The sequence below is a fragment of the Eretmochelys imbricata genome, chromosome 5, assembly GCF_965152235.1.
Source record: "Eretmochelys imbricata isolate rEreImb1 chromosome 5, rEreImb1.hap1, whole genome shotgun sequence".
NCBI classification, from domain to species: domain Eukaryota; kingdom Metazoa; phylum Chordata; order Testudines; family Cheloniidae; genus Eretmochelys; species Eretmochelys imbricata.
Genome location: NC_135576.1, coordinates 96,567,762 through 96,588,421, shown reverse-complemented (window position 1 = coordinate 96,588,421; position 20,660 = coordinate 96,567,762). Strand labels below are relative to the sequence as shown.

The following is a 20,660-nucleotide window of genomic DNA, read 5'->3' as shown; positions in this document are numbered from 1 at the left end:
ATGAACTCCAGACCTCTGACTGATGGCTTCTAATTTAAAAATGATAGCCAGGCAAAAGAAAAAGGGAAGTTGAATGCCAATCAGTGCAGCGCAGCTTCATCTGTGCATGCAAAGGGAGCTCCAGAGCATCAGCTTTACTGAGGAAAAAGATAACCTGTCAGTGTTACTCAATCACAACTCACCAGAGTTCTAAGTCAATACCTGTTCTTAGTCATTTCAGGACCTTTGTTATTTTGGAGTTAGAAAGTTAGACATGGACTGGAAATAAGACACAACGGTATGCCCAATATGCCACCCATACCAGCTTCTACAGAACTCTGTTCTTAAAATGGATTTGCTCAGGAACATATAAAATCTTACAGTTCATACCAGGAAGTTTCAGCTTCCTGCAGCAGGAGTTACAACAGTGCTTTGTAATGAAGTTTTTAATTGCATGTTCCCCTAGGTTTGCTGGTCCAAACACCATCCTTCCAGATCTGAAAGAAATGAGAGAATATCAGTGAGCTGAAAGTTAAAGAAAGGATGTGCTTTATGCATTATCCCTTGGAATACTACTCTTTAGAATGTAGTGAAGCTGTTTCAGGCATAAGTTATTCAGTGAGACCATTTTTTCTGTGTAGCAAACCAAAGTACAACCAAAACCTTTTAAATAAATGGGGTCAAACCTTGTCTCCAGTGCACAACTGGGGAGATTAATGAAGTTATCCTCCTTCAACTCAGCCCATGGAGGAGTACCAGGTTACTCCCTGGCTACTTCTGTAACCTCAAAGGTCCAGGAATACTAATGGCCACTGTGCTCTGTCTCCACTGGGGAGAGAATCCCTGGTGGATTTACTCAGTCCCCACTAAAACCCTCTTGACAGAATTGTGATCTATGGTGCTCGGGGGGCATGGGCTCCTGGTGTGGACCTCCCTCCACCTACCCCACAACAGGACCATCATGGTTGTGCTGCACCAACTATTCTCCAGGCCTACAGAATGAATAGGATTGTGGGAGACATTAGGGTATAAACCAGAGCTACCAAAGAGGTGAAATTCAATGGAACTATGACCTGATTTAGGAACAGATCATTTAAACAAATACAGTTCCAGCGTTTGCAAACAGAAAGAAATTTCCTAAAACAAGAAGAACTCTATTTACACCAACACCTATTAAGAATACAGTGCATTGCTAGTAAACAAGGCTCTTCAATTATCTGCTTCCAACTGTACTCATTTCTGTATTCCTACATTTTCTGGGAAATTCAGCAATGTAACCAAATTCATTTGTGGAAGCATATAGCATATTCTGGATGAAGCTGACAAAATAACAAATAGACTAAGATAAACCAGACATGTATTAGAAGAACTGCATAATTATAACAGATTCTTAATGTCGTTTGAAAGATCAGTGTTCATTAATTTTAATATTTCTCCACCATTATTCTCGAGGATTTAATTGACATTCTAGACATCATGGAACAGAGCACATAAGGAACATTTCCAAAGAAACTTTATGAAAGCTAATATTTTATTTTAATGACATGCAGAGTGGAAACAACACATTTTAAAATCTGAAATCAATTATAGCTCAGAAAAGCAGACCTGAAAAAAAGAATCTGACTCTCACAAATCTCTACTCTCCACACAAAAACACATCAATCACCTCAAAGGAGAGCAGCTTTCAAAAAGGGCATGGTCAAAAATTGACTTTTCCCATATATATATATAATGAATCCCCATTTCCCCTGGAGAGAAGTACAGTGGTTACAAAGAAGAAACACCAAACCTAGAATGGGAGGCCTGATAACAACTTAATGTCTGGCTGAGAAGCAGAGACTGTTTCCAGGCTCATTCAAGGAAATAACACAACTAGGACTAGTTCTAGTGTCCTCTATGGCTCCTTAGTGCCACAGAAATAGAGTAGAAGCTGCAAGGTATTAAAGTGCCATCAAAGCACTTTGAATACCATGGTATGTGGTAGTCACTTTTGGCTTTTGGTCCAATTTGGTAAAGTGCCAACAAGTTGCAGTCATAGGGCTTGTCTACACTGGCAAGTTTTATCGCCAAAAACTGCCTTTTGGCGACAAAACAGCATGAGCCTACACACTATAATGGGACTTTTGTCGTAAAAAATGCCCAGTTTGACAAAAAACTTCCACCCCTACCAGAAACTTTTGTCTTTTCCCCTCCCTTTATTGTGGACAAAGAGCCAGTGTAGACACTGCTGATTGTTTTGTCCACAGAACTGGCTTCCGCCAGTATCCCACATTGCCTGCCCTGATTGCTCTGCTCAGTCTTTTGATCTCTGCTGCCCTGCAGGCATGTGCCCCTCCCCTTTCAAAGCTGGGGGAAGTATCTGTGTGCTGCTCCCTTTGGGGAACAAACAAAGAGCAAATCATTGGAATGCTCCTGTTCTGCCCTGCACTAGGAATGCAGCAGCAGGCAGACTGCTGCTGCAGGGGAGGGGGACAGACTGCCATGCTGCTTTGCCCTTTCTCAGCACCGAGAGCTCACAGAGCTACTCATGATGCTGCTCTCGGCAGCTGAGGGGGCTGTGGGAGAACTCGGAGAGAATCCCAAGATGCGCAGCGATCAGCTCTTCCCTCCCTCAACACTGCACTGTGGGATACATACCCACTGTGCATTGCTCACCCTGTCGATGATGGTGTCCCCAGTGTGGACATGAGCTGTCGACAGAGGGAGCAAGTGTGAACACCCTTTGGCGATTTTTGTTTTGTCAACTTTTGGGTGTCGACATAAGTTTTGTCAACAAAACTTGGTAGCGTAGACAAGCCCTTAGGCACTCTTGTAAGTAAAGCAGCATGCCTGTGCTAATGCAGTGTGAGTCCGTCCCCCGCAGTGCCTAGACCACAACAAAGTTGAGGAGTCTGAGCTGCCTCTGAACTAATGGACCTCGTCTGTCAGCTCAAGCTATACTGGCTCGTGCTTTCAGATATGGAGGTCCTGCATTCAAGCCATGTAGATGGCCTGTCCAGCACACTGAAGGGAAGCCTAGTTCTGTACAAATGCGCTAGAAAAGTTTTATTTTGGCCCTTCAGACACATGCTGATGGCCCTTCAGACACCTCTGCTTGCTGGTGTCCCAACCGCCTACCCTGGCATCTGCGTGGAGATAGTGGGAGTTCTAACTCCTACTGCCTTTAACCACAGCCATCTCCTTTGTCTTATATCTTTTTATACCCTCCTGTGGCATGTTTTTCTTGCTACAAGCCTCGTCAGCTCTCTCAGTATGTAAGTTATGCCAGGCGAATGCTGCTCATCCTTATTTGCTAACTCGAAACATAAACCCCTATTTACAGCACCTCTGAATCTGCATTGCTGTCATGATGCAACTCCTGTGCCTGCACATGCCTTATAGGCATAGCCTTGTGCTGTTGGTAGTGAAAATTGCTAGATCCTGTCAGGAGCACCAGGAGGCACTATTCATCAGAGAGTTCCCCCCCGAGCTCTGGTGTACAGCAAAACACATGAGATTGCAGGGACTGAAACTGTCTGGACACTGGCCCCGTATTTTCCTGGCAATAAAGTTTCAGCTATTTATATTTTGGCCTGGAATCCAAACTGCATCAATTTCACACTGCACACCTCATGTACCACACACATAGGTCACATCCTTGGCTGACTTTGATCAGTTTAGCTCTGTTGAAGTCAATGAAGCTATGCTGATTTACAGCAGCTAAAGATCTGGCCTTGGGTTTATTATTGGCCACCCTTTCTAAATACTTCTGTAATTTTCATCACTGAACTAGTGTATAGAAAACTACAGAACTGTTGTGACAAATATCATCATGCCATCATAGAGGGGCGGGTCTTGGCATTGAAAACTCCATTTTAAAGGCAATGGTAGAATGCACGAAAGAAAAGACCCATTATGAGATAATGGCTTAAATCTCCCACACAAATTACTTTAAAAATGAATCCCAGAATCAATGGAACTAAAGAAACAACACATTAATAATAATTATAATGATTATTAGTAGTACTAAAATATGCACCAGCCCCATCAGTCAGATGTCACCCACTCTCTTATGGTATCTAAGAGAATATGAGCTCAAAGACATGCCTTTGAGTCTTGCTAGCAACTTTTCAAGCAGCATGCAATTTTTGGAGAAATAAGTCATCGATAAAGGAAAACATAAAACAGACCCCAATACTCTGGAATTTTTCCCTTGTGAGTGAGTGAAGGAGAAAGTTAAGAGTGAATTTTAAAGTTTGGGTTTTTTTAGGAAGTATATCTCTGGAATGATCACTTTACACAAGTATATTGCTAGCTGCATACAAGCGCCATCTGTAGCTTCATTGTCATATTCTCTCAGATCACCAAGTCAAAACAACACTATTTTGCTTATTGCAGTTCTTAAGATTTCCCCTAACACATGAAGAGCAAGCTGGTTTTTTTGCTTCATTAATCAGTGTCTGCTATAACTCATCTTTAGCTAGCATACTGAATGCCTTTTAAATGCAAACTGTATAACTCGTTTTTATTAATCTGGGTGTAATGCTTTAAGTGTCCATAAATGATGGAAGGTACTTACCCTTCATAACTGGAGTTCTTCAAGATGTGTGGTTCCTATCTGTATTCCACTGTGGGTACACATGCATTCCATGTGCCTGAGTATCCATTGGTCCATGCCCTTGCTTTCCTGATGCTCTGTGCTGATTGCGTAAGGGGAAAAGTCAACCAACACATCTCCAGATCCTCCTCTTAGCACAAATCAGAGATGATCCTTAGCAGAGAGAAAGGAGGGCACATAGTGGAATACAGACAGGGACCACACATCTCGAAGAACTCGTTACAAAAAGTATGTAACTTCCCTTTCTTCTTTGAGTGCTGGTCCCTATGTGTATTCCACTGTGGGTGACTGACAAGCAGTACTCAGTGAGAAGGAGGGTGCGATGATGGAGGAGGTCTGGTTGTTTGTAGAACCACTGTTTTCATTCTACTATGGCAACAAACAGCCGGGTGACTTTCCAATCTGTTTTGTTCTCTATAGGTAAAATGCCAATGATCATCTCACATCAAGGGAATAAAATCTTTTCCTTTGCTGACAGCGTGAGGTTTTGGGAAGATCAGAAGTAAGTGGATAGTCTGGTTTATGTGAAATTCCAAAACTACTGTAGGGGTAAATTTTGGATGTAGTCATAGCAAGACTTTGTCATTATCAAATAGTGTGTAATAAGGATCTGCCGTTAGGAACCCCAGTTCACCTGTCTGCCTGGCCAAGGTGATGGCAATGAGGAAAGCAACCTTCATAGACAGATGAAGCATTGAACAGGTAGCCAGGGCGTTGAAAGGTGGCTTGAAAAGTGATGAAAGTACTAAATTAAGGTCTCATTGAGGGGTTAGTTTTCTTATTGGTAGGAAAGCTCTAATTAAACACTTCAAGAACCTAGAGGTGATTGAATGAGTAAATACAGAGAGTCATTTACTGGAGGGTGACATGACCTAATTGCCTATAGGAAAACCCGCATCGAGCTAAGGGAAAGACCCATCTTCTTGAGGGTAAAGAAGTAATCAAAGATATCAGGACTACCTATTGTAACAGGAGACATACTGTGGTGCTGGGCCCAGACAGAAAAATGCTTCCACTTGGCTAGGTAACATTTTCTGGTGGAGTCCTTTCTGCTTTAGTGAGAACGACTTGCACAGTTTCTGAATAGGAATGTTCTAGATCCGACACCCATCCAAATACCAACCCGGGAGGTGAAGAGCTTCTCGGGTGGGATTTCTGATCATGAGTCAAGAGGTCCTTGAAGGGATGAATGCTGATGGATAGCTGGGCCGACATATGCAGGAGACCTGGGAAGCAGAACAGTTCGGGCCATTTGGACACAATGAAAATGGTTCATGCTCTGTGCTGTCAAATCTTTCGCAAAACTTGAGGAAGTAGTGGTATAGGAGGAAAGGCATAGTTCAAAAGGTCTATCCAAAGAAGTAGGACAGCATCACCACTGAATAACTGGCCCAGAGCTCCCTTGGAACGGTATGTGCTGTACTTCCCATTTGTCTGGGAGCAGGTCCCAGGTAGGCTCCCCCTGAACAAAGATGCTGTTTACCACTGAGCTGTGAGACACCCACTTATGATCAGTGGCAAAGTACCTGCTGATGCTGTCTGCCAGTGAATTTTGGGCTCCAGGGCAGTACACTGCTGATAGAGTGATTGTGATTCTTCCAGTTCCATACATTGACCTCTTCTATACACAAGGCAATGGAACTTACTCCTCCCTGTTTGTTCATGTAGAATATGGTTGTCATATTGTCTGACATTATGAGAGAGCATAAGATTGAATTAATGGTAAGAATGCCCTGCATGCTTCTCTGACTGCTCTGCATTCCACAAGATTTATGTGCATTCTGGTTCCCAAGCCATCCAAGTGCACTGTGCTATGTGACTGTCCATGTGCATCCCCAAACCTAACAAGCAGGCAGCTGTGATTATTGTCCTGTTGGGTGTGGGGGATAGGAAAGGAATGCCCATGCATATTTGTGCAGAATCTTTCCACCAAATCAGAGAGGCCCTTATCTTATTGGGGATTGTCACTACAGCGTTCATGCTGTGTTTGCTCAGTATACATACTGTTTGAAGCCAAGCGTAAAGGCATGGAGATGGATGAACAGCAGTATGTAAATAGATGATGGCATGTGACCTAGGAGAGTAAGGCAAATCCAGACCAATATCAGAGGATTGTGCATTACCTGATTTATTGGGTTGCCCATGACTTGGAATCTAAGTCATGGGGAGCTAAGCCCTTGTTTTGAATCTAAGGTCACTCCTATGAAATCTATAGTCTGAGCCAGAGCCAGGATAGACTTTTGCATGTTCACAGAGATTCCCAGGGATTCTAGGAGATGAAGCAGAGATGAGGTTGACATTATGACTTCTGAATATGTCCTGTCCGTAAGAAGCCAATCATGTAGACACTGGAAGATGGTAGAACCACCCAGTCTAAAGTCTAGAGTCCTTTAGTGAATGCAAAGATTCATCTGTTTTCTCATTAAAAAGATTGACTTCACTGAAAGGCAATCCTGTGCAGTGTTCTGTACCTCTCTGGGGAACCCCGCAGAGTGTTGCCAAGATTCCTGGTGCATCACTATAGCAGTCACCATGGATCTTGAACCAGCATTGACCTTTGCTTGTAACAAGGTTCCTACAACCAATCTGCCGTCACCCAATAAGGGCTTGAAATTGAGCCCTATCCTCCTGGGGTAATTAGTTTTTACAGGCCAGGAATGTAGAATAGTTCAGAAAATCATATTTGGCCAGAAGGTCCTGGAATTTAGAAATTCTAAATTGGAGGCTGGTGGAAATAGACTCCATTCTCTCCATAAGGTCCAAATATTTGGCTTCCTCATCAGCAGAGGTGACCCCTGGTGGTGTTGTCTGGACCTTTCCATGACCACTTGGACAACCAGGAAGTTCAGGGCCAGGTGGGAAAACAAGAACTCTATTTTCTCAGAGGGGACAAATTACAGCTTTTCTGCCCTCTTGAAGGCAGGGCACAGATAGCTGGAATATGCCATACTGGTTCCAGTATGGCCTCTTTCAGTGGGAGAGCTACTGAGCTGGATCCTAAAAGCTGTAGGAGGCCCAGGAGGTTGTGTTGTGAGTCCTAGGCTTCCTCTAAGGGGATTTAGAGCTCTTCTGCCCCTCTCTGAACCAGCTTTTGGAATTGTCTGTGGTCATCAGGAAGAGACAGCAAGACTGGAGCAACCGGTTCATCCTCCTCCTCTTCCACAGGCTCAGGAGTTTCCATCTGACCTCTAGGAGGGGAGGGATGGCAAGACTCCCTGTTGACTCATACAGACTCTGGGTACTGTGCATATGGGTCCTGTGGCCCCAAGTAAGGCCTGTATGAGGGGTCAAAAGTAGATTGTCTTATATTTGTTGTGAAACACCTAGCACATTTTTTCAATAATACATATATAGTATATATAATCAAAATGTGATAGTAATTACTTATTAATGTTGTGCGAATGTTTATTAATTACTAATGTTATTGATAATACAAATAATATTAGTCATAATAATGGTTTTGGAGACAGGAGATCATGTTTTTAATTCCAATTCTGGAATTGACTTGTTCTGTGTCCTGGGCAAGTCATTTAATATTTCTGAACTTCAGTTTCCCCTTTTGTGAAATTGGGTTAATGATATGTACCCAGTACTTAGGGTACTGTGAGATCTAACTGGAGACAAGGCTTGATCCAACACTCTGATCCATACAGCAAGAGTCATCTGTCTGTGTGGAGCCACGCTGACCTGGGGCCTCTGTGCAGGTTAAGGGCTTGTCCACACAAACATTTAGTTCACACAGAGCTGGGGTGTGAATACACCCCTGACTTGGTCTGCCACGCACTAACTGATCCGATGGGATCTAACAGTATAACAGTATGCTCTGATCTACTCTGCTTTGAAACAGGAGTAGATTAAAGTGCACTAACAAACTTCTGGTGCACATCATCAGGGTCCACATGGACAGTTAGCATGCAGTATATTCACATCCCAGCTTGCTGTGAACTCACTGTTCAATGAAGTCAAGCCCCAAGTGTCATAATTTAAGGTCAGAAGGGGCCATCAGATCATCTAGTGTGACCTCTTGTACACCCCAGGCCAGAAACAAAACCATTGTGTCTCCCCATATGGATCAGAGCCATTGTATATGAAGTGTTGTGTATATAAAAAGCACTATTAACAATCCTGTTGTGAAACCAGGAATCTTGTGTGCCCAGACCCCTCCCCATTCTCCTAGATCATGTATAATTATTCAGTTGGAACTACACCATCTGGAAAAAAAACAGAACTACTACATTCAAATCAAGTATTTAACTCCCGACTAAAAAAAATAAATAAATAATCAAAAACACTCATTGAGAATGTAAATATCCACTTAAAATACACCATTAACTATCAATTGTCTGAAGTGAATTACATCAAACACCTCATGTTCTGAAATGACAGCTAATAAAATGACAATAAACTTACTGCTTGCCTTCAGGTTTAATAACAGATGGATCTGTAAGGACTTCCCCAACACCTACAGTAAATTAGAAGAGAGTGTTACAAGCAAAGATTGTTTTTTTTAAATATCATGTTATGAAATCATAACCAATGTAAATACCAATTTCCTCTATAGACTCTAAATTTACACTTAAGGTAGAAATAAAATGCTAAACTATTTGTTAAAAATAGACAAATGAATGCTAATTGTTCTCACCCCATTCCTGATATTATGTGCTGGTCGATTTATGAATGGATAGGCTAGAAACTTACCCAAATGATTCTATACTATGAAACCATGGAAAGAGTTGCCAAAACTGTTGTAACTACAGTAAAATGAGGCCAAATCCTGAGGCCTGTATTCATAATTAATAGCACCTTATTTCATTATTAAAATCCCGTTGATTTCAATAGGACCACTCAAGGGGAAAGGTGCTATTCAAGGTGAGTAAGGGTATCAGAATATGTCCCTTTATTTAGATGCTGTGCTGTGAGGATGCTGGGGTCTATTCTCCCCTGACCTTCTGGTGGTGGTTACAGTAGAGTTAGATAGGTAACTCCAATCAGTGCTAATAGGCGTTTTATGGTAAATCAGTGGAAGAACAGATTCCTTTGTTCTAAATTCCTCTCTTCAACCAACGCCCCATTAGCGCTTATGGGATTCTACTTTAAAAAGTCATTGCCTTATATCTTAGTAAATGATTGGGCTGCTGATGTACAGGAAAACTTCCATGAACATTAGCATCCAATTATTTTAATTCCCACGGTCCATTCGTGACGAACTCATGTGCTGCAATGGATACAGGTAGATAGGTAAAGAATAGCTATAACTATTGTGCTCCCCGTATGTTAAAACACCTGAAAATTTGTAACACATTCCAATGACAATGGGCCTTTCTTAATACAGAATATATTTAAATAAAAGTATAATAAATATAGTTATAGATATTGTGTGTGAGAGAGAGAGATTTTTACACACACGCACATCCCTTTAGTTGCACGTTTCCAATAGACAGACTAGTCTGCCTGGAATTCCAACAGAAACAGATTTTGTGCTCTGATTAGACAGCTCCAGTTTAGGGACAGCCAATCTAGTATGGACAAACCGAACGCTGACCCATACCTGTGTCAGACCTTTTCTCAGGTTTAAAAGAATTTTGTAAATAATTTTACTCCATTTTTTTCACACTTCTCTTTCATGGTTTGGGATGGAAATGAGGGCCCCAGTTTTGCAAAGATTTATGCACATCCTTCCCTTTTGCAGGCGAAAGCCACTGGTACTGGTCTGTCAATTTCAGGAGTATTATACTAAACCAAATTTTAAAAATAAGGGACAAGGTGTGGCTCAGTTCCAGTATGTTGTAACAAAGATACACAAAGTCCCATTATATTTCTTAATGTGAAGATAAAATCAAATGAAGGCAAGCATGGACTTAATGGTTTATTTTGCTTGACCAGGAAGTCTTACTGTAATTCACAGCTTCTGAATGCTGTAAAATGTAAATATGATAAGCTTACGCCTAGCAGTGCAAATTGCCCTTGATAGGAGTGAGAACCAATGATGTTTAAACTGCGAAATGGATGGTGTTCGTTTTCTGTACACTGTCAAATATTTATTTTTTTAAATATACCGTGTTCCCCTTTACACATGTGTTGTAAAGTGATCATACCACACACTGTGTTCTTTTGAGGAGCCACCAGGCTCTGTGAATAGTTCTCAGAACTTCAACTTACTTAAACTGTTTACAGTTTTATTAATGAAAAATATAAAAAATAACTGATGCCAGTTTTCAGCCTTCTGATGAGAAAAATGTGTTTTTGTTACAAATATTTAACAATCTTCATCAACATTAACATGTGAAGTGGCTTTTATACAGCCAATTGAAATGTTACTGTGCATTGTTTTAGTACACGGTGCTTGTACACCTAAACTAGATATATGGGGCCAGATACTGTTCTCATTTACACCTACATTCAGAGTAACTCCATGGATGTCTTTGGAGTTGCTCAGGATTGACATGGATGTAAATGGGGGCAGAATTTGCCTCTTTTTCTCTAAGTTGAATTCAACATTGTTTTCTTAGTGGCATCTCTAAGTTATATAATAAACTGTTACATTTTGGCAGTCACCTTGCAAATCCAGGACAAGGAGCTCCCCTCGGGTGTACTCGTAGGTCCAGTGAGAGAAAGCCAACATCATCTCTTCCAGCAAATTGCTGGGGGAAATCTCATCCCCGTTGTTGTTGTTGTACTTGCAGAACTCACCCGTCATGTACTTCTCTATGGTGAGCCACTGATTGGCTGAATGGCAATATATTAAAAAAACCTCCAGAAACCTGTGGGTAAAAATGCTGTCAGTCAGGAGCTGGCAGGATGATGAGTGTCCTGGCAGTCTGGTCACAATTATTACAGAGCAAAGCAAATATACTGAAAAGTGGGGCACTACTCCACCATTTACAAACTTCAAACCTCTCAGAAAACTCTCAGCAGCAGAATATAACAAATGGTGGATAGCAGGAAGTCATTCCTGAGAGATGTAACCTACTGGAGTAGACAGTTCAGAGAATGATCTCAAACCAAAGCCATTCTGTGGACAGGAGTGTCAGTGGACAAGAAGCGTATGCTGAGTAAACCAGGAAATGCTATTGGTACACTAGCTAATCTCTACAGCTACATCTAGGCTACGAGCTAAGGGTGTTATTCCCCTGTTCACGTACACATACTTGCCCTTGATCTCATTGATCTAGCACAAGTATTATTAGCAGTGTAACTGTATTAGCGTGGGTAGCAGCCGTGGAGGCACAGGCCAAGTACGGACCCCCTGGTTTCAGGCAGGTTTGTACTTGGCACAGTTAAGCCATGACTCCATTGCCACTACTCATGCTATCACAGCAACACTCCTATTTACACTTGCTCTTGTTCAAGGAGAGCTAGCGCGGGGTATGTGTACTCACGCAGGTGAATCACTCCCCTACCTCGTAGTGGAAGCATAGCATAAATAGATAGACTGAAATCTTTAAGATTAATTAAAGAAATGCCCTTGAACAACAACTGCTATAAAATGCTAAGTCAGGACCCCTTTGGAAAGTTAATTTACCATCACACACCATTTTGTAAAAGAGGTGCAAAGTTGCAGTCCTTCCCCTGCGAAAGCCTGATGATAGTCTTCAAAATAACAAAAAAAATCCTCATTTTTATAAGACACACTTGGGCTCATAGGACGCACTATGTTACACCTGATAATCTACTCAGTATAAATCAGGAGAAGCTCCACTAAAATCAGTGGAATTGGGGTTTACCCCAGTGTAAAACTAATGGGAGAGGATATTTAGTGTCTAGGTTCTCTTTGTTAAGATGGCTCAAATCTTCCTTTCTTCTGCAGAAAGAAAGGAGTAAAATTATGCATGCAATTTTTTGTTTTGTTTTTGCGGGTTGGGGGGCATTGTTTGTCTTTTTGAGGGTCTCTCAAAGTCACAGGGTTCCTCTCAAACTCAAAAACTTTCTTCAAAATAAGCCAGTCTAAAGATATCCAGTGACCAGTAATGCTCACAGATGCCACAGTATCTAAGTAATGGGGTGAACAGGGAGAATATTCATAGACTTTAAGGCCAGAAGGGACCATCGTGAACATCTAGTCCAGTGGTTCTGAACCTGGTGTAAACGTATCCCTGGGGGTATGCACAAGTCTTCCAGGGGGTACATCAACTTATCTAGATATTTGCCTAGTTTTACAACAGGGTACATAAAAAGCACTCACAAAGTCAGTACAAACTAAAATTTCATACAATGACTTATTTCTACTGCTCTATATACTGAAATGTAAGTATAATATTTATATTCCAATTGATTTATTTTATAATTATATGGTAAAAATGAGAAAGTAAGCAGTTTTTCAGTAATCATGTGCTGAGACACCTTTGTATTTTTATGTTTGATTTTGTAAGCAAGTAGTTTTTAAGTGAGGTGAAACTGGGGCTACGCAAGACAAATCAGACTCCTGAAAGGGGTACAGTAGTGTGGAAAGGTTAAGAGCCACTGATCTAGTCTGACCTCCTGCATATCACAGGACACAGACCCTCACCCACCCACTTCTATAGTCAGCCCATAACCTCTGGTTGAGTTACTGATGTCCTCAACTCTACACTTAAATACGTCAAGTTACAGAAAATCCACCATTTACCATAGTTCAGATGAGCAAGTGACCCATGTCCCACTCTGCAGAGGAAGGCAAAAAGCCCTCTAGGATCTCTGCCAATTTGATCTGGGGGGAAATTCCTTCCCGATCCCAAGTACTGAACCACAGTTCTATATTGTTACTCCTAAGGGGAAAAAATTGCTCATAAAGGTAACAAAAAACAGCATACAGTGAGATGGAACTGGCTTGTGTAGAAGTGTGGCTGCTACTGAATGAGAGATCAGAAATATACTTGTTTTCTCCCAAGAGTATTTCTGGGTACTGGGTAATGGGAATGTTTTGGGGACAGGATCAAAAGCTCATGGTTTCCACATCTGATGCTGCATATTCGCCCCTGATGTAGTAATGATATAATACAAAGAGATCATATCCATGCCCACTGAAGTAAATAGAAAGACTCCCACTGACTTCAATGGGCTCTAGATCAAGCCCTACATATAATCCTAGATTGTAACACACATGAGGTCATCATTCCCACAGAAGCACAGGTTTTAACAGTGGCATTTCTAGAAATGGTATAGAAAAAACAGGGCTGTGACCAAAAGAGAAGGAAAAGCATTGGTGCACATAACAAAATATGTGCCCTAATTATGGGCCTTCAAATATCTTGGCCCTCATACTTTCCAAAACGGACCTGCTCATCCCTCCTAAACATGAGGTTTTGCTTTTCTGAAGTGGAAAGCCATTTTCACTTTGATAAAACTTTGATGAGCAGAAGGCCTTATGTTTCCTGTCATACTCTGTAAACTTCCTCGTAAAAGAAACAGTAAAACTTTACTGAAAGTACTCAGTAGCAAATATTGATCAGCTTTCCCATATGAATAAGGATCTATCGGGATGTCCAAAATATAAGCAATTCTTTACATGCACTCTCTTTTCAGACCACTGGAAACTACCTCACATACCTGAAAGGATTTTTTCCCCCCACACTAAAGCAGCTACATCTCAGAGCAGCATGCTCAGCAGAACTGGAGACTGGCTGTTCTCTCACGAACACTTGGCTTTCCTTTTTGCTCAGTAAGGGCCTTTTCCAAACGCCACTGAAGTCAATGAGAGTCTTTCCAATTATTTTTCAATGGACTTTGTTTCAGGCCCTTCTTTCACAAACTTCTTCAACACCAACAAGCAACAGATACACTTAGAAAAAAATCTGCAATGCCTCTAATTCACGTATATTTATTTTATTTATTTATTTCAGTTTAATTAATGCTAGGCATAAGCTTTATACACTTTACAAATATTAAAAGCATGGACACAATTTCTTTTCAATTGACATCTATTAAAAAAGCTTTCCCACTCTGCCCCAGTTAATGCACTCCACCAAATCCTTTATATTTTCCCAAAATTTCCTCACCCACCCAGTCAGATGTTATCAACCTACCCCCTCCATAAAAACTAAACAGAAAAAAAAAATAGGCCTTGAAAGACAGTCAACAAAGCTGGGCTTTGTCAGACCACAGACAAGGGGAATAAGTTCCCTACTTGAGAGGTCTCACTGAAAAACTCCTGCCCCCAGCACCCAAATATTGCAGAAGGTTGTATTTAGTCTTTTCCACCTCACTCTTGAAAGGCAGTTTCCCTACCTTGGGGTATATGGAATGCTATGTGGCTTCAGTTGGTTGAAGGTATATATCAGCTTCTGAGCAGCCCTTTGTTGTTGTATTTCCTAAACAAAAACATATGTATAGGTATTACTTTTAAATAAGCCTATTAAGAAAGACCAGAATATATAAAGAAAGGGAGTGTTCCTTACTAATCATAAATAGGAGATGGATTTTTCCATGGCCCTCTCTCCAATAGGGTAGTAACAATAATTAAACAGCAGGTCACTCCAGGCTGGAAGTGTTTACATGTACCAAACCATTTCATACCTGCCACACTGTACTGGACAGTTTTCCTGCAGGTTTATACTTACCCGCAGGCACAGATGTAACACTGTACTCTCCTGAAAGATCGTCTGCCATGTCTGAACCACCTCAGGAAGAAATGACTTCACAATGAAGACTTGTCCCAACTTCAATACATCATTCTCAGACCAGGTACAAATGACCTTCATGGCTCTCCGGAGACCTCCATCCATCTCCTCCTGGGACAAGACCTGGATCATTGCAGCCATCCCACGCTGTGACCAGGATGACATGCTTTTATCTAGGTTCAAAGGCGAACTCTCTTCTAGCCTATAGATTGTCACCTCCTCTCCAGCTGAGGTCAAAAGAAGTTTTATTTATAAATATCACAAATCACAGCAACACCATTTGAAACTTACATTTCTTCCCCTAAAATAGCATATAACTTTCTCACTTTACAGTACTTACCAATATGGGTTTCCATTATGCTAGAAGAGAAACTGTATTCCTGAAATATCATCCAAAGTCTTCTATTGTTCACTAAAGGTGATGTTCAACCCTATTCAGAGGGCCAGCACAAGACCTATGCACCCCTTAAATTACATTGTCTCTTTGTACTGGCCTTCTTCATAGGGATGAATTCCAGCCTTCAGACATGCTTCAATACAAGCAAACTGAGTTGATTTAAACCAGTGGATCTTATCAAATACAACTGTGGTCATTTTCTTCTTTTCAGTGGCTTTTCTCAGTGTCAGCAGACTTACTGGATTTTATGGATGATTGGGTCTAAATCTTTTCTTTTAAACACCAGTCTCTTATCTATAATTGGTTAAGCTGAAATTAAATCAAAATATGCTGAGATTTTCTCTCTCCCTCTTAGTCTGTATTTGCATAAAAGAAGAATATTTAGCAAGATTTTTTTTATCTTACAGAAAACAATTAAGATCGATACTACTCATACCGCTTTTCCCTTTTGATCTTGCTCGCTTGTAAGAAGTAACACCTTTAGCTTCATGACAATTGTAAAAGCCAATGTCTAGATTTTGCCACCCTTACTCACACTGAGTAGCACTTTGCTCTGTGACAGTCCCATTGATTTCAGCTGGGTTATTTGAGAAATCAGGCACTAATCAACATGAGCAAGAGAAGCAGAGTCTGGCCCAAACTAACCCACACAGCTGGGAACGAGTCCTCTGAATCTAGAAAAAACATCAGCTTTCCTATATTATTTAGGGTTCTGTTTTAATATAAACTAAAAACTTAGAAGAAATTAAGACAAATAAGCCTGGAGATTTAAGTTTACTATTTTAGATTAAGAATTTGACCTTGTGCCTAGAAATTCCCGTGTCATCTCTACTGCACAAAATTTCAGAAATTCTATTCCACTCAACAGCATCATTTTGCATGCAGAAGGCATTTGGTGAGATTCAGCTCAATCTTACACTTTGTCTCACTATGTAGTTATAACGGTATTCTACCCTTGACAGGGGGAAAACTATTCATTATTATCTTCCATAAGCTAATATAACAGGCCAGAGTTTTAAAGCCTGCCCTCCCTTTTTGTGACTGAGATTATTTGCAGAGGCAGTTGATGTAATATGGACATACAAGCATCTGATCTGTGAACACCTTCAGGTACTTAATATCTTTAACATTGCCTGGAGACACAAATAATTACAGGTGCCACAAAGGAGGCCAGGTATGAGCCAGGCTGAAAATCAGGCCCACTGTATACAAATGTTCAATTGAATAGAATACTGACCAGAATTATTGATAAAATAATTACACATTTACAAGTACCATTTCTATGTCTTAAGTTCTTTTTATACAACATCCAATGGACATATTCTGCTGTAATGGTCCCAGACATGAGGGGTCTGATTCTCCGCTCCATTACACAGATCTTATATCAACTCTGCTAAAGTTGAACCAATTTAAGAGAGTGAAGAATCAGGTCCTAAGTTTTATCATCAAGATGTGGTAGTGTTTGGAGGGCGATTACTGTAGAATACTGCATTATTTCCTTAATAAAACAGGAACTGCTAATAAAATGGATAAAAGAATAAAAATCCTTCAAATTCTGTATCTATCAGTTTTATTGTTTGGCAATCTCTCCACACAAAGGAACTCCGCAAGTGGAGGGTGGATTTAAAAACTATACAAAAAAAGCCACACAAATCATGGGTGAGGGAGAAGCAGGGTGAAGAGAAGCCAAGAGGAAAGGGGAGACTTGAAGGAGAGACATGAGCTGACACATTAGATTTCTGTCTCGGCTCATCCTCGGAGACTGGTCTCACGAATTGGCCTGGAAGAAGGACCTGGATCCACAAAGGAACTTAGGCTTTGCAACACTCAGCATTGCAATGCCTAACTTTTAGGCACCTAGAAAAATCACTGGAACAACACTGTGAACCACAAAGCCTGAGCTAGGCACCTGGGCTCCCTACACAATGAATGGGGAGAGACAGTGGCCTAAGAATGAAATCCACAAAAGCCAGCATGCTACGTGGGGAGCCACCTAAGATAACAAATGGAAGATGCCAACAATAGGGGTGCATCCTAAGATCTTCTCCTCTCAGGGTGTTTGGCACATAAGTATGGGCTGCAGGGAGGTATTTATCTATCTATCCCAGTGGTTGGAGCACTCACTTGGGAAACCCAGGTTTAATTTCTCCCTCTGCCTCATGGGGAGGAAAGATATGAACAGGGGTCTCCCCAGTTTCAGGAAAGTACTTTAGCCACTGAGCTATGGGATATTCTGATGTGTGGGGCTCCCTCAGACTCTTATGTTGAAGTTGTGGATAAATAATTAAGGAGTCATTGGACTAGGGGAACTGGACCCTGGGTCTCCCAGGTGGATGCCTTAACCACCAGGCTATAGAGTCATGCCCTTTGGCCCAGAGTGGTGGTTACAGAAGTAGTTCCTTTCAGAAAATAAATGTAAGTTATATCTACCTAAATTAATCCAACCTATGAGGTTTCTTAACTGTATTCTTTAAAAAATAATCCATGCTGTGATTATAATATATTCAAAACAGAATAGAGAAACTGGCACTCACCAAAGAACTGGACTGGCGTAAATGGTATAGTCTGAGCAAGCCTCATTAAGTTGTTCCTTTCAACAGCTGCAAACAAAATCGACAGTTCCGCTATGCTGAGCTAGCATTGGCTTGGCTGATTTTCAGAAATATTTGACAGTGTTTTATTGTAATATTACAAAAACGAGTACATTTTGTTGTGACCAGCCTTCCCTCTGGCTATGTATATAGCCTCTAGCACTATAACACCTGAGCATCCACTAAGTGATTATGGATTTAGCCTCACAGTATCTAAGAAGCAGAGAAGTACTGTTAGCCAGAGTTTCCAGAGGTGTGAACTGAGGCACAGAGAGATTAAGTGATTTGCCCAAAGTCACACAGGAAGTCTGTGGTAAAATCCAGAACTGAACCCCTTTTCGCTGAGTCCCATCGACTGCTGCAGACACAAGTCCATCCTTGCATTACAGATGAAAAAAATTAACCCAGAAGCCTCCAAAAACATCTTATTTTGGTCAGATTCTAGATTGCGTTGAAAAATATCACCTAATTAAATAACATGCCCAAATATATGCTGAGTCAAATATGTTGCTGGCATAATATTATCAAAGTCAGTGGAGTTGTGCCTGTCCATGGAATGAAAAAAAATGGACACTATTCATTGTAACTATGGCACAATCTCTGAACTTCAGATACCTGTATACTTGCTTATGTTTTATCCAAGGTTTCTCATGAAAAGGTCTAAGGTAGTGTGGTAGACAGGGACATCTGCTGGTAGGTTCTGGACAAGTCTCCTCACCCAAAAGCACAGAAACCTGTAGGTTTGAAGCAATCTCTGCGCATTTTCAATTTAGGAATCGAACAGCACAGTGGGCAATCAGTGTCCAAATGATTTATTCCCTGCCAGACTTCCAGTGAGTTCATAGGTATATAAACACAGATTAAGGAGTACAGTACAAATTAACTGAAGAAATCCACTCCAGCAAACCAGAAGAAAGAGGGAAATTGCAGGGAATACTGTCCTTCATCCAGATGGGAGCTGATAGCTATGAACTAACCAGTGCCCCTGTCTTTTCTGGGCATTACAGCTCAGTTCCTGAAGTTTTCATCAGTTGTAAAACTAAAGTTTTTTACTGCCAAGGTCTAGTTTTTTCTTTATGATCATTTGCCAACCAACACTTGAAATGGCCTCAATACCGTGTTAGGTATGAAATTAATATACAGCTTTCACTGGGGTGGGCCCTCGTGTGACTCTACAAAGTGGGAGCCACAGAAGATGACAGGAAAAGAATTAATGTGCTTGCGTTACGGATTCACAGGGTCTGGTGTGCCAGACCCCCAAGGAGCCACACAGTTCCATAGAGGCAGGCCCTTGGCTTCCATGACTCCAAAACTGGGCCTTTGCATGCTAGCAATTCTTGTCTCTCTCTCTCTCTGTGGCTCCCTGCAGCGAGTCCAGCCAACTGTGGGAGTCGTGTTCTTTACCCATTCAGGACACAATATGCTGAGTAAGTATTTGAAAAGGCTGCCTGGTGTCACAGCAAAGCAAGGTAACAATTTATTAGTCACCTGACATATAGACTCTGAAAGCCCTTAGGTCAGGGGTGGGCAAACTTTTTGGCCCGAGGACCACATCGGGGTGCGAAACAGTGTGGAGGGCCGGGTAGGGAAAGCTGTGCCCCCAAAACAGCCTGGCCCCCACCCCCTATCCGCCCCCTCCCACTTCCCGCCCCCTCAGAGCCCCCGACCCATCCAATCCCCCCTGCTCCTTGTCCCCGACCGCCCCCTCCCAGGACCCCCCACCCCAAACTGCGCCCCCTGGGATCCCAGCCCCATCCAACCCCCCATGCTCCCTGTACCCTGACTGCCCCCCAGTTCCTATCAACCCCCCCCCCCCCCGACAGGCCCTCGGGGGACTCCCACACCCTATCCAACCCCCCCTGTTTCCTGACCCCTGACCGCCCCAGAACCTCCGCCCCATCCAACTGCTCCCTATCCCCCGGAAGCCTCTACCCAACCCTGCCACCGCCGCACGTGCACGCCACTGATGCCACCCCCTTACATTGCCACTCAGAGCGGCAGGAGCTCGCAGCCCCGCTGCCCCCGCAGTGGCGTGGCTGCGAGGGAGCGGGGACAGAGAGGGAGGGGCCGGGGGCTAGCCTCCCCGGCCAAGAGCTCAGGGGCCGGGCAGGATGGTCCCGGGGGCTGGATGTGGCCCGCGGGCCATAGTTTGCCCACGTCTGCCTTAGGTCAATTGGAAAAAAAAGGTGAAGACATAGTCTAAACAGTCTAAATCCAGTGAACCCTTGAGCCATGCTGCTGTAGGAACCATTTCTGCTTCCTTTCTCTGTCTCTGTTCCTTTGTCTTCAACCCAGGTGAGAATCCGGTCTCTCTAGGCATATGTCTGCACAGCAACTAGACACCCACGGCTGGCCTGTGCCAACTGACTCAGGCTCTCAGGGCTTGGGCTGCAGGGCTGCCTCTTTGCTGTGTAGACTTCTGGGATCAGGCTGGTGCCCAAGCTCTAGGAACTTGAGAGGTGGGAGGGTCCCAGAGCTTGGGCTCCAGGGTGAACCCAGAA

The 20,660-nt window shown here is 42.3% G+C and overlaps 1 protein-coding gene across 1 annotated transcript in view; it reads right to left on the bottom strand.

Annotated features, from left to right (window-relative positions):
- TRPM6 (transient receptor potential cation channel subfamily M member 6) overlaps nucleotides 1-20,660 on the bottom strand; it is a 127,240-nt gene that overhangs the window by 1,495 nt on the left and 105,085 nt on the right. The window contains exons 34-39 of the mRNA XM_077818027.1: nucleotides 18,103-18,168; nucleotides 15,112-15,398; nucleotides 14,780-14,862; nucleotides 11,132-11,337; nucleotides 8,987-9,038; nucleotides 370-476 (exon numbers count right to left, since the gene is read on the bottom strand). Of these exons, the coding sequence (XP_077674153.1) occupies nucleotides 370-476; nucleotides 8,987-9,038; nucleotides 11,132-11,337; nucleotides 14,780-14,862; nucleotides 15,112-15,398; nucleotides 18,103-18,168 (801 nt within the window). The remainder of the gene's footprint in view (nucleotides 1-369; nucleotides 477-8,986; nucleotides 9,039-11,131; nucleotides 11,338-14,779; nucleotides 14,863-15,111; nucleotides 15,399-18,102; nucleotides 18,169-20,660) is intronic.